Consider the following 14,612-nt stretch of genomic DNA (forward strand, 5'->3'; position numbering starts at 1 on the left):
TATTATTATAATTTATAGTATGACTTTGCACACCCTAAATTCATTAAATGCTATATAGTCACAACAAATTCTTGCAATACGTCAATATGTATTTATTACAGATATGCTATGTACATGTATACACTTCATTTATTTTAAAAAGAAATTGTTACGTGTATGATTCATATTTATCCTGCCAGTAATCATTGTCTGACAAATTTTCCAAGTCGGAGAACTGTTTCAGATGAAACTTTGTCACTTGGTAATTAACCATGAATCTGATGGCAAAATATCCATACACCACTTCAAAAAACACAAACAAGGCCATCACAATATGTACAGCTCTCTCCAAAGGAAGTAAAACAGCGTCTTCATTGAAGAGTAGCAGTATTATAAGAGGAAACTGTATCAGTATAGTTAAGAGCCAGGAACCAGCTAACTCGGGAACCTGTAAAAAAAAAAAACAAGTATCTGAAGCCACCAACATAAAATACTACATTAAAACAGTGAAAGTTTTTTCAAATGAACATAATTACATAGAAGAGGAAAGTTTCAAATCTCATTCATTCACCTCCAAAGTACAAAAATAATGGTTTTCCTATTGCATGCGTACAATAATCAATATTATATCAACAGCTTTACTAATAGAAACCTTTTCTTTCAAAGTGGGCACTAATGAACCTGATGTGTTGAAAACCATTATTCAAATTAAATTAATTTATCCTGAGTGTTGTTCATCTCCACTAGAAAATTTGAAATACTTTGATTTAAACGTCATATTCTACAACCACTGCATTACAAAGTCAACCTGACAAATGTTTGCAATGATGTCTATTCAATATAAATGACCTTGATTAAGGGTTACAGCAAAAAGCAAGTTGGGGCAATCTTTGGTTCTAGTATTGTTTATTGTTTAAATGTTATACAGTCTTAGCAAGAACATTTTTTTTCTACCCCTGACTTTGTCCAAATCATAACACACTCATAAGTTCATTGCAATTGTCATGTAAAGTGTGAACATACTTTGGGGGGGGGGGGGGGGGGGGGGGGAGGAGGAGAAAGAGAAAATGGGCTAATTAACAAATAGTGGCACTAAACATGGTAATTAATGTATATGCTGTTTAAAGTTTTATGCATTATTCATCATGCTTGAAATGTGTCATTTTAAGCAACATGTATGGTATAGAATTGCACATGCTTGCGATAGATTTCTTTCTTTTTTATTTATTTATTATTATTAATTTTTTTTGGGGGGTGAACTCTTTTTTCCCACCTTACCTTTGCACACTGCAATATAATTCTTAATGAAGAGTAAATGACGGTCACAAAACAGTGTTGTAAACATCAAGCTTTATATAAAATACAATGCACTTTTAAATTCTAAAAGTTATCTTTCAAGACTTCCCATCTATGTGTGGAATCTCTGCTGTACTAGTATTCGAACAGTCTATCAATATATAAAACATTTCAAGTTGTGTGAAGAGTCAATAGAAATGTGTATCAATCTGGAGACCTAGATTACAATGACAAATGCTGCTGTGAAAAATATCATCGATAGGGACTGTCAATCAAATTGTCAAAAAGCTGCATGTCTTATCGGAAGTGTTTATAAAATTTTACAGGAAAAAACCCCTCAAACATAGGGAGTGTCTGTATCACGAGTCCCATACATTTTGAACAAAGACAAAAACTTAAACAGTTTCAAACGTGCATCTAGAGTAATGCTCACACAGCAAAATACAGTGCTGTCCAATAAATTCAGAAGTGCAGCAGTTTAACAGCCAAATCAACTATAAAAACAGGCTCTGGCTGCTGTGTTATTTGAACACTTTCTCCAATATTGAAGAGTATCAATTAGATGTTAGTTGCTTTGTTCAATATCAAATCAAACAAATATTTCATTCTTACTCATAAAATAACTTGAGAAGAAACATTATTGATGATCAAAGTTGTTTTAGTACTGTTTTCCCTTTATCATTACCCATGAGAGTATTACTTTGACCTTGAGAAATAACACATCTTCCTTTCACCATGTACCAGGTTTGATTATTATTAGTGCTTTTTTTATCCTCACACGGTGCTGATGGACGAACAGGCACAGAAACACTGCATCACCATTGCACAACTCAAATATGACGGTGGAATATGTGTAGTGAGTTTTGATTACCCTAATCTAATTAGTACTGTTTCTATCTTGTTTTGTGCACATAAAGTTACCTAATTAAGTTTGCCATTGACTTTGAAAAATAATAGGGTTCTTCCTCAGATCACTGGGAGCATGCATACCAAGTTTGATGATCCTTAGCCTTATAAGTCACAAGGTGCTGACAGACATACAGACAGATAACATCTGTCATGATGAATATGTGTATCAGATTTGATTCTCCTTGCCTTATTAGCACTGTTTCTATCTTGTTATGTGCCTCTAAAACTACTCGTGTTAAGTTTGCCCTTCACTTGAAAAATATTGGGCTTCTTCCTCTGATCACTGGGAGCATGTGTATAACGTCTGCTGATCCTAACCTTAAAAGTACTATTTTTATTTGATTCACAAAGTGCAGCCAAACATGTAGACAGATGCACTACACAATACCAAAATACATGTATGACCTATCTATGATGGGCTCATCAAATGTTTTGAAATGCTAACAGAAATTGCGATAAAAGATGTCTGTAAAATATGACCTAGACGAAACATGATTGCACTTATCAAACCAGGTGGCAAATGAAATATGACTTACAAATGAAACTTATGTTTTACATTTGCCAAACACAAATTGACACCAAAGAAGTCTTCAGTTCAATAATTTTCAGTATGAATGGAGTTTTTGATCAGATTCCAATTCAGAAAACCCCAAATGTGAATGTCTAATCACAGTACTGTAGTACATGTACATGCTAAAAAAAATTCAGAGGTCCTAAAGCATTACAAAACAAGAGCTTTGCAAGGCAGAACATCCCTTATATTGTAAGCAATAGGCAAATGCAAGTCCTATAGTGAACTTGACCTCTGGAACCCAAAATCAATAGGATTTGAGATGAAAGCAACTTGTGAAGTATCAAATCAATCAGGCAAAAAATGTGGCCTGTAGAATGTCTACAAGCTCAGTTTTACACCTGAGAATAAAATGTGGCCTGTAGAGTGTCTACAAGGTCTGTGTTATACACATACACTCACCCACACATGAACGTCTACAAGCTCGGTGTTACAACTGAGAATAAAATGTGGCCTGTAGAATGTCTACAAGGTCTGTGTTACACACATACACTCACCCACACATGAATGTCTACAAGCTCGGTGTCCCACACATGCATGGTCCCATTACTATATCCCCTCGCAATGAATTGTGGGAGGATATTCAGGAAATGAATGGAATCAAGCTTTTACACACCGGTTCAATCAAACTATTAGCAAGACTTGGTAAACAGTTCTAGTTATCATATTCAGGTTTTAGCTTTTTATTTTAAAAAATACTTTGGCCTCTGAGATCAACAAAGCTGTGTTTATGGTTATGTTTTTGATTTGTACGCTAAGCAAACATTGCATCATGCTTAAAAATACTGGGTTAAATAAAATATAAGAAAAGAGACATTTAGTATTCCAAACGCTTTAATGGCATATTACAACAATAATGATCTATTTATTTTCAAGCATTTCCAGAAAATCAACAAATATTGAACTAGGAAGAATTGTTTTAGAACTATAAACTGATGTCTCCCCTTCCATTTTCCATAATTTTTAAAAACGTTTTAAGGGGCCATGTTTAAAATGGAAACGGTCATCAAAAATGGTACATGACACACTGTCTTACCATGGTATACCCACATACCAAATATCAAAGGCCTATATCAAAAGACAAAAAAGTTATGGCCCAGACAAACTTTGTATGAGAAGTGGCAGAAGAATTCACACTAAAACAATATGTCCCCCTTCTGGGAAGGGGAGACATAACAAGAGAACTGCAAATGGTAATCATGCCCATCAGACAGTGATGACAAGATTTCAGTGCAATATCTGTATCCATAATGAGAAAAGTCCAGGAAACTATTTGAACTACTTTTAGCCCTAGGTAAGCCAGGATGCACAAATTAAGCTGAAATGCAGAATAAATCTATTTCTCTGAGAGGAAGGTTGTGACTACTTTTCAGGACAATACCTTTATCCATAACACAAAAAAAATATGGAAAATTGTTTGACCTACTTTTAACCCTAAAGTAGGTCATAGTGCACCAATCTAGCTGAAATGCAAACTCACTCTTGTACTTCTTGAGGGAGAAATTGTGACCAATTTTCAACGCTGTACATTCATCGGTTACAGAAAACATTACCTGGACAGACAGCACCATAACATAATATGTCCCGTCTCACAAGAGGTGTATAAAATTGATGTGTGATTGTGTCATCAATCTGTGTACTGATGTGTGTATTGCAGTCTGGTCTGATTACAGCTGTAACTCAATTATAATGCACAGTGATCTAAGGCCTAGACAATGACACAAGGGTTGAACAAACAGATGGGCAAACAATCAATGTGCTTTATGTTCCCTTTATATGCCTCCGAATTTTTTTCTTGAATAGGAGGAGGGTATTATAAGGAATCCGAATCATGCAGAAATCATCACTTCCACCAAATAGGGCTGTTATTATGAGTACTGTAGCGGTCAGTATAAGAAGGAACTTATACTGCTAGAGAGCTAGGTTTTCTAGCAATGTGGTAGAGTCTCTCTCTTGATCACGCAAGTTAAGCAACAGCGAGCATGATCAGCACATGGCTGGGTGACCGCTACACGTTACAGAACTAATTAACTGCCAATGTGAATCTAATTTTGTATAAAGATAAATGAAGTAGAAATATATTTCATTCACTCTACTTTCCTTACCCTTTCTGTTAGATTTCCCAGAAATCCTAAATACAGTCTGACGATTTCAATAATGGTAAAGACAATGTAGATGGCTAATAATATGATTGCATACAGTGTTGATAAGGCAGAATACTGCAAAGAGAAATATTGTAAAACGATAAAATCAAAAGTAACAAAAATTTACTGTCACCAGAAACATATATATTAAATGTTTCTGCTGTTATTGAACATAGTCATAGAATTTCAAAAAAGAGTTTACATTTGTAGCATAATCCACTAAATTTTAACTTACCTTTACTTCAAACACAACAACTGTCGCCACAAGCCAGAAGGGGGAGAAGAAGGCATTAAAATACAGTGCCATCTGCAGAGGGAGACTTGTGACATACTCATTACCTAAAAAATTATATATAATATATTAAATATATATATACTGTACTCTCATAAAGCCTTGTTAACATCGGTACTGTGCAGAGATACAATGAACAGATGAAAATAAAGCTCAAATACAACTGACAATGATGTAATATGTTTCTATATATAAAATAATCATGAACAGGCATAATATGTATAATTATAAAAATACAGATGTATCAGTAAAACTGATAGACGTTCCCCAAACTGCATCTAACCAATGAACTACTTCATATGACGAATTACTTGTACAATGATCGATAACTCTTGAAATATTGTTGAAATGAAGGGTTTATTTTCAGAGATATATGTTGAGAAACATTGGCCTTCATAAAATGACCTTGAGTGACCTTGTCTGAAATTTATTGTCTATTACTTATCTGTGTGATATGATCAATACCTGTTTAAAAACTGTTGAAATAAGGAACTGACTTTGACCTTTTCAAAATGACCCTAGTCCAAAAGTCCCTGTTCCAAGGAATATTTGTGATCAATTATTATGTTCCCCAAACAAAGTTTGGGAACATATTGTTTTTACTCTGTTTCTTCTTCTTCTTCTTATTATTATTAAGGTCTTCCGTCTCCTGCGGAAGACCTTACTATTATTGTTCGCGTTCTTCTTCATTATTATTAAGGTCTTCCGTCTCCTGCGGAAGACCTTACTATTATTGTTCGCGTTCTTCTTCTTCATTATTATTATTATTAAGGTCTTCCGTCTCCTGCGGAAGACCTTACTATTATTGTTCGCGTTCTTCTTCTTCATTATTATTATTATTATTATTTTCCTTGGTAGTACACACGTTTTTCTCAGCCATTTCTCGATCGATTTTCACGAAATTTTCAGGAAAGATGTCTTTTGGTGACGAGACTTTGCTTGCAAAATTTCGTGCTTGACGTCACTTCCGGTCAGGAGTTATCTCTCTTTTAGTGACTTTTTGAAGGGCCTTGTTGTCCACACATCTCCTCCGTTAGTTTTGAAGCTAGAGTCTTGAAATTTCTACACAAGATAGAGTAAACATTTTAGAAGATTTGTGGGGGATTTGATTTTACCGGAGAGGATTTGCCTAAACGCTCGCCTGGACCTGCAAAAATGGATGCCAAAATTTTTCGCCGATTTCGGCGATTTTTGACCTTTGATCTCCAATATCTTTTTTCTTGCAAATATTTTGTTAAGACATGTAGAACAAAAGTTGTGCACATTTACGAGATCTTTTCGAAAATATCAAGATTTAGGGGCTAGCCCCTTAAATTAGGGATCTAGAAGGGCTCAAAGTCTAGATCAAATATCTCAAAAATCGTTAATATTTTGGTATAAGTCAAAGAAAAAAAAATGTTCATCTCAACAATCCAAATCTATTCATATAAAAATTTAGGTCATATGTTACGTAATAAGGGATTTTAAGGGCCAAAACCATAAATTTTTTACCCCTTGTATCTCAAAAACGACAAATATTTTGAAAAGCAATAAAGAACAAAAGTTGTTCAGAATGATGATCTGAACAATATGCATATTTCGTTTTTACCCTATGTGGCTCCGTTAGGGAGCTACAGTTTGGCCCCTAAAAATTACTTCTAGAAATAACTCGAGAACCGTAAAGAATTTCTAAATACTTGTTGAACAAAAAATGTTTGAAATGTCATGACCTTTCTTACGATATCAAGCAAAAGGGGCTGACCCTTTAAATTAGGGGCCCAGAAGGGTCCAAAGGTTTATGAGAATATCTCAGAAACTATTAATATTTTGTAATAAGTCATTGAAGCGGAAATGTTCATCTAAACGAGCTTGTTCTTATCAAATCAAAAAGTAGGTCATATGTTACGTAATAAGGGATTTTAAGGGCCAAAATCATAAATAATTGACGCCTCATATCTTGAAAACGACAAATATTTTGAAAAGCATTATTGAACAAAAGTTGTTCAGAATGATAATCTAAACAATATGTACATTTCGTTTCTTCCCTATGTGGCCCCGTTAGGGAGCTACAGTTTGGCCCCTAAATATTTCTTGTAGAGATAACTCGAGAACGGTAAAGAATTTCTAAATACTTGTTGAGCAAAAAATGTTTAAAATGACAAGGCCTTTCTTACGATATCAAGCAAAACGGGCTGGCCCTTTAAATTAGGGGTTCAGAAGGGTCCAAATGTTTTTGAGAATATCTCAGAAACTATTAATATTTTATAATAAGTTGTAGAAGCGGAAATGTTCATCTCAACGAGCTTGATCTTATCAAATCAAAAAGTAGGTCATATGTTACGTAATTAGAGATTTTAAGGGCCAAAATCGTAAATATTTGACACCTCATATCTTGAAAACGACATATTTTTGGAAAAGCATTATTGAACAAAAGTTGTTCAGAATGATGATCTAAACAATATATACATTTCGTTTTTTCCGTATGTGGCCCCTTTAGGGAGCTACAGATCGGCCCCTAAAAATTTCTTGTAGAGATAACTCGAGAACGGTAAAGAATTTCTAAATACTTGTTGAACAAAAAATGTTTAAAATGACAAGGCCTTTCTTACGATATCAAGCAAAAGGGGCTGGCGAGAGTCGATATTGGTCGATTTCAATAACTTTTTACTGGTAAATATTTTTTAAAGATATATAAAACAAAAATTGTTCACTTTATCAAGTCTATCGACTGGTATCCAATAATGGGCCCGTGGGCCTTATGGCTCGCCTAGAGAATCGATTTTTTGTCGATATCAATCGAACTCCATAACTTTTTACTGGTAAATATTTTGTTAGGACATATTGAACAAAAGTTGTTCAGTTTATCGAGATCTATTGAACGGTATCAAGAAATGGGTCTGTGGGCCTCATGGCTCGCCTGTAGAGTCGATTTTTGTCGATATCAGTCGATTTCAAAAACTTGTAACTGGTAAATATTTTGTAAGGACATATTGAACAAAAGTTGTTCAGTTTATCGAGATCTATCGATTGATATCAAGAAATAGGCCTATGGTCCTAATGGCTCGCCTGTAGAGTCGATTTTTTGTCGATATCGGTCGATCTCAATCACTTTTTACAGGTAAATATTTTGTAAAGACATATAGAACTAAAGTTGTTGAGTCTATAGAGGGCTAACAAATGACATCAAGAAATAGGCCCGCGGGCCTTATGGCTCGCCTGGAGAGTCGAATTTCAAACGAATTTCACCGCAACTTTGCTTCAGAAGCTTATGATATGAAAAATTGATTATATCTAAAGTGTCTTAAAGTCGGAAACTAAATTGGGACTCATTTGTCTTTTCTTTTTTTTTTTTTAACTCCGAGTGCATCAACAAATCGGACGGAAGACCTACTCGTTGCTCGCAACGAGATCGTGTCTAGTTATTATTATTATTCTTTTTCTCCGGTACTTTTTTGTCCGGTAGTGTTCTCAGAAACTACAAAAGGGATCGATATGAAACTTTCCAGGATGATAGTATAGCGTTTGTAGATGTGCATAGTGATAGTCATTTTGTCTGCAAGTGCATGCATGCGCGCGCACGTGCATTGTAATTTTGGTACAAAAAATGGAAAATCAGAATATTGAAGGAAGCGATGTAAAACCTAAATAGGATGATAGTATATCATTTGTACATATGTGCACGCGCATTACAAAATTTGTACACTAACTTTGGAATCAGTCTAACTTTTTTGTTGTTCATTGAAATGGCTTGAAATTCATATCATAGGTAGATATTGAGACCCTTAACTGATTTACATGGTCAAAATTACCAATTTGCACGCGCATGCACGTGCGCTTCATTTTGATTGGATAATGCTAAAACGTTTGTAACTATCTTATTTATGAAGCGAATGAGATGATATTCACAGCATATGTAGACAATATGTGTATCTATATGTTGGTGTAACAAAAAATGCCAACGCACAAGCGCATGCGCGTGCAACGTTTTTTAAATGTTCAATTTTTAAAGGACGATAACGTTTTTGTTTTTCATCAAATTCTATTCATATTAGGGGTTTAGATGTATCTTGGTACTCCTTACAAATTGCTGTGGTTAGAATTACTGCTCAGCACGTGCATGCACGTGTGCTGATTTCTGATTGGACGATTTTAAAATCGCTATAACTTCCTTATATTTGTTGGAAACGTTATGAAATTCATACTGTGGGTATATGATACAAATGCCTGTTGAACGACATCAACAAAAATTCGGAATCATACACGCGTGAGCGTGTATGCACGTGCAACGCTTTCTTTCATTTCTTGGTACTGAAATGACCATATTGAACGTACTACATGTAATTAAAGGCTAAAATAAAATGATTTTTTCCTATAGATTCACAAGGACATCACTTTTTAATTGGGGGAGGTTTGGGGAACATCTGTAACGGTCCCTGTTACAATTAGAACTAGTTCTTTTTGAAGTTCAAGATAAGAGATTGGACAGATGGATGGACAGACTCAACTATATGCTCCAATGAAAAATTTCCAGGGACCATAAAAATACAGAGTACAGATCAATGGCTAACATGATCATTACATGTATAACATATACACCTTTATGTAGTAAAATCACTTTAAATCAGTAAGGGGAACACAAACTTTTATTTAAATTATAATGTGAATGAAAGTGCATCATTTCTTTCAGATAAACTTTGAATTAAGGTATTAATTGGGATTGGTAATAAATCGAGAGTGAAGAAATTTAACTATTTTTCGCTTTAGAGCTTCAAAAATAACATAAAAACATCTACTAGATCATCTTTGATGCAAGCAGTTTTTTTTTTTAAGGTCTTGATTTCAAGGGCCTGGGCCTTTCCAATTCAATGGGAAAAATAGCGACATTTGCTTGAAATTGGGAAAAATGTTCCATGGATAAAACATTAAGTATTAAAGGACAAAACCAAACCAGTGCATTCAGGAATAATTGGGACTCCTTCTGACTTGTATTTTGGTCAAATTTTCCACATTTAAATAAACAGAGGCCAAAAAAATTAGATTTACTTAATAATTTTGAAGCAAAAATATTAATCTGTGAGCCTGTCAAGATTTATGAACAATATGGATACCCTGCTTTTATTTGTTTTCTTTTTGAGGGAATTTTAAAGCAAAAATTGGGAAAAATACCTGCTTTTTAGCATTGGGAATGGGGCCTTATTTCAGCCCCCTACAGACCCTAAAAAATCCCTGGCAAGGTACACATATAATGACAAAAGTGCAAAAAGGTTTTAGTTGGAGCTGCACTATCATCAAGAAAAATTTTTGGTCACCAATCCCAGCAGTCTTCTATCAAAAATGGCAGAGCTCACTAACAAACTCACATCTCTTTCAATAAGTGCATATTAATTGCTAGAACCGGCCGAAATTGGAAGTAAATTTCCAAACATGAATTATGAAGGACTACTCCGAGGTTTCGGTGAAAGCATCAGTCCAAATATTCTGCCCAGCCGAATATCAGTCGAGATTATATTAAAGAAAGTTAGCTTCTGAGCTTTTGAGTACAACTGCGCAGGATGCTACAGCAGTATTATTCACTGGTTCAATACTGATCCCATTGGTGCAAACATATTACACATTTATTGCTGAACTCTATCCAGTTGAAAATTTTTATGTCAATTCAAATTTTGAAAGGGTTTGGCAGGACTACATTTTGTGGCGGAAGGATTCATTAATCAAAAAGTTCTAATTCGATCTGCATGATATTACAGCTTCTGTTTCATCCAATGTATTGTCTATTATTATACTCCTATACATGCATTCCAGTTTTACGATTACTGATACAGGTAGTTGAGACTTGGAACTAGTTCAAATGTTGTAATTTATTAACTTGGTTGATTTATTTTTCCAAATAGAACACCGATTCTTTAAAAAGTTAATTAATTTACTCAAAATTTTGTATAAAAATTCATTTTTTTTTGCCAATAATAATTTTTTTTTTTTTATCTCTAACCCCTACTTTTTTAAATTGCATTTTAAATTGTAAGACCAGACTTTGAAAATGGTGTAAAATTTTAGAAATTGACATTACTCCAAATATGCCCTTTTAAAGGCACAGGCACCTGAAGTATGGATATTACCCCCCCCCCTTTTTTTTTTGATAATTTTTTTTGTGTGGCAATAATTTCTCTGAAATGTGTTAATTCCCTGTCTATCTCATCCCTCTTTTGATTTATGTAATTGTTTCACGCTTTTTGTAAGCTTTAGAGATTGGCCTTCTACCTGTAGCGTGATATCATTAAGTTTTTCGTATAACAAGTGCAAAAAGGTCATTATTTATTTCCATTATTAGTACAATTTATTTTTTTTCGGTAGTGTTAGAAGACATGATTATGTATCTATTTTATGTAATGATTGATTTTGTGTTGCTTACGTTGTGTTGACACCGACAGAATATCAAGTTTAACTGAATAAATTTTAAGTGCAAAATGGTCATGTTTAGAACACTATAGCTTTTAACAAGCGTTGCGACCCCAGTTTTTCTTTTTAAATTTCCTAAGTAATTCTCCTTCAATGTAGAAATCACTTCCCAAAAAATTGACATTACTCCAGATCTCAGGTGCGAACCTCTTTAAGTCAATTCAATCGATTTAACTTTTCATTGGTTTTAACATGCACACTACACCTCTACATATTTTTCCGGTTTTTTATGTGATTGAAAGGTTACTTGAAAATTAGAACTTAATTTTGCTTTATGCAATAAAATTTACAAAGAAAGTATTGTATGGGGAAAACTAGATAGAATGTTCATCGTTAAAGTGATAATGTTCTACGGACCGGTGAAGGCGTGTTCCGAGACACAGTTAGACCATTCTAACTTGGGAACACCCCCCCCCCCCACACACACACACTTTTTTGGTGAAATTTTTATGTATTTATGTTCAGTAAATATGTTTCGAAAATATAGTCGAGTTTTCAATTAATGGCAACGATATGGAGAAATGAATACTTATTTCAGTCTACTGTATATTTTTCTGTTTGAACTTTGGGAATTTCTTTTTTCGATGTTTTTAGTAAAATATATTGAATATGTACAGAGGAGTCTGAACTTGTCCAGATATTTAAATGTCACACAGACACTAGGAACGTACGACCGTAACATGTAATAAACAAACCAGCTTTAAGTATTTGGTGTTGCTGGGGATCCTGCGTAGATTTTGATGGTGGAAATATAACATCAGTTACAGAATTCACCGTTCTTCGTAGAGTAGCTTCCATAGCAATCACATTCAGCGCCAGACGTCCCGGAAACACAACATTATATATAAAATCTGGACCAAGTCGGTGAAATGATACGGTGTAAGGGTGATTTCTTACTATAGTGTTTAGGTTCTTTTTGACAGTCCTACACAGCATCGGTCAACTCTGCCATACTTCTAATTCATTTCACTCAAACGAACATAATTTACAATAAAAATACACGCTCAGTGAAAGAGCACTGATCCGCCTGTATTTATTTTATTGTGTACAAAGTGGATTGATATTTTTCCTTTAGCACCGACTCTTGCTGCTTTTTGCTGAAATGTAAATATAGAGATAAAATGTTTTCGAAAGTTTACTGTGAAGTAACGTATGTTTACTGACTATGAAACTGCATTGTGCTCTATATGCATGTGATTTATTCCAAATTAGGACCCAAACGGGCATATTACTCAACATAGGCTATATGATTCAAATCACAAATACAATACAGGACCGAGTTCCAGTACACAAATTTAATGTTCATATATGCAATGGACATACTCCTGGGTCATCATGAATATGGATTCGAAGCGTCATATGCTGATTAGTGATTACAGACTACGCTGAAATGGAAATGCGTATTTAACACAATATTTTGTTTTGTTAGTTATAATCACAGGCACTTGAAGTATGAATATTACCCTTCCCCCCTTTTGATAATTTTTTTTGGTGGCAATAATCTCTCTGAAAATGTGTGAATTTCCGGTCTATCTCATCCCTCTTTCGATTCATGTAATCGTTTCACGCTTTTTGTAAGCTTTAGAGATTGGCCTTCTACCGGTATAATAAAACAATTCATTTCTTTTATTGATCTATACTGTAATGATTGGTTGATATCTTCAATTTTGAATTATTGCGTGCATTAGATTGAAATGGTGACAGCATTAATTATTAAAGAGAGCATCAATTCAAATTAATCAATTTAATTAATGGTATAATTATTTCAGTTGCACAGAGAGATATAACTCAATATTATTGTGCGCTTTAATTGATTTCATGTGCGCAATAATTTAACTGAAAAGAACAACACTTCAATTATTCTGCTCATTCTAAATAACTTGATGCGCGCATTAAATAGCACGCATCGATTCAGCAGAATGATTAATGCAATCCCCACTTCAATTTAATGCACGTAAGAATTTAGATTTGAAGATTTCGTTAATCATTTGTTGAATTTGATTCCATTAATTATTTGTTGTGCGCAAATAATTAAAGATATTTTCAATTGTTTGAGTTTATGTTAATTTTGGCGCGATATATATTTCACACGTACTTAAAAATACAATTCATAAGGTCGTCTCTCTCTACAATCTGATGAAAATACTGCTGTTTGAGAGATCTGTCTTTTAAATAATCAGATTGCTCTCTCTGTAAATACCATGTTGGAGCGTGGATTCGTTTCCTAGTAATTTCTGTGGAAACGAGGAGGTTATTTATATTTGGGGGGGGGGGTGTAGGGTAGGGTAGGGTAGAAAAGACCGAATATAAGTATAACCCCCTCGTTTCCATGGAAATTAGGTTCCCAGCTGACAGGGTTCGATGCCTGTAAATTTTAATTAAATCTTTTATTGTGTAGTGGTTAGGGCTATACTGACTGTTTATATCGGTGTGGTGCTGGTTAGAGCACCTGACTGGTTTTTAATGCAGGTCGAACCACAGATTTTCTCCTCTCTCCAACATAGTTACATTTGGTGTCGTTGACCACTCTTGGATTCACAGGTGAAACTCCTGTCAGAGGCAAAAATAATCTGGGTTGTGTGTGTTTTCGAGGACAAAGACAAATTAAAGGAGGGGGTAATGTAGTAATTAGGACTATACGGACCGTGGATTAGCTCAGTGGTTAGAGCACCTAACTATAGGAATGCCGGGTTCGATTCCTGGTCCAGCTACAAATTTTCTCCTCTCTCCAATATACTACAATTGTAATGTACCTAGATGCAGAATGGTTCACGAGCTTTGATATTTGCGACATGACTGATAATGCATTTTAATACCTGCTTGAATGTTCAAAATTGTAAACATGGCCAGGTACTCAGGCACGGTAATACAACCCACCCCCCAATGCAGCACACCCACTATCTGAATGAATAATTTGATGAGAAAATCATAAATTTTTAAGAAGAATGAGTCAGAAAAGGCCATCGAGGCAATCTAATTAAAATTA

General features: G+C 34.5%; 1 protein-coding gene across 1 annotated transcript; it reads right to left on the reverse strand.

The window, feature by feature from the left end:
* Positions 1 to 77: 77 nt before the first annotated feature.
* Positions 78 to 12,491, reverse strand: LOC125674407 (transmembrane protein 17B-like). Its single transcript, XM_048911559.2, has 4 exons — positions 12,322 to 12,491; positions 5,135 to 5,238; positions 4,861 to 4,974; positions 78 to 427 (listed from the first exon to the last, which is right to left on the reverse strand). The coding sequence occupies exons 1-4, from the start codon at positions 12,422 to 12,424 to the stop codon at positions 149 to 151; spliced, it is 600 nt and encodes a 199-aa protein (XP_048767516.1). The 5' UTR covers positions 12,425 to 12,491; the 3' UTR covers positions 78 to 148.
* Positions 12,492 to 14,612: the final 2,121 nt, after the last annotated feature.

Source organism: Ostrea edulis, chromosome 1, assembly GCF_947568905.1.
Source record: "Ostrea edulis chromosome 1, xbOstEdul1.1, whole genome shotgun sequence".
Lineage (NCBI taxonomy): Eukaryota > Metazoa > Mollusca > Bivalvia > Ostreida > Ostreidae > Ostrea > Ostrea edulis.

What these genes read in the sequence shown, in the direction of transcription:
- LOC125674407 (XM_048911559.2), bottom strand. Translation starts at nt 12,424, where the DNA reads ATGGAAGCTACTCTACGAAGAACGGTGAATTCTGTAACTGATGTTATA. An exon ending in TTGTTGTGTTTGAAGTAAAG is followed by an intron (nt 4,975 to 5,134) that starts GTAAGTTAAAAT and finishes TTCTCTTTGCAG; the next exon opens with TATTCTGCCTTATCAACACT. An exon ending in TGGGAAATCTAACAGAAAGG is followed by an intron (nt 428 to 4,860) that starts GTAAGGAAAGTA and finishes TTTTTTTTACAG; the next exon opens with GTTCCCGAGTTAGCTGGTTC.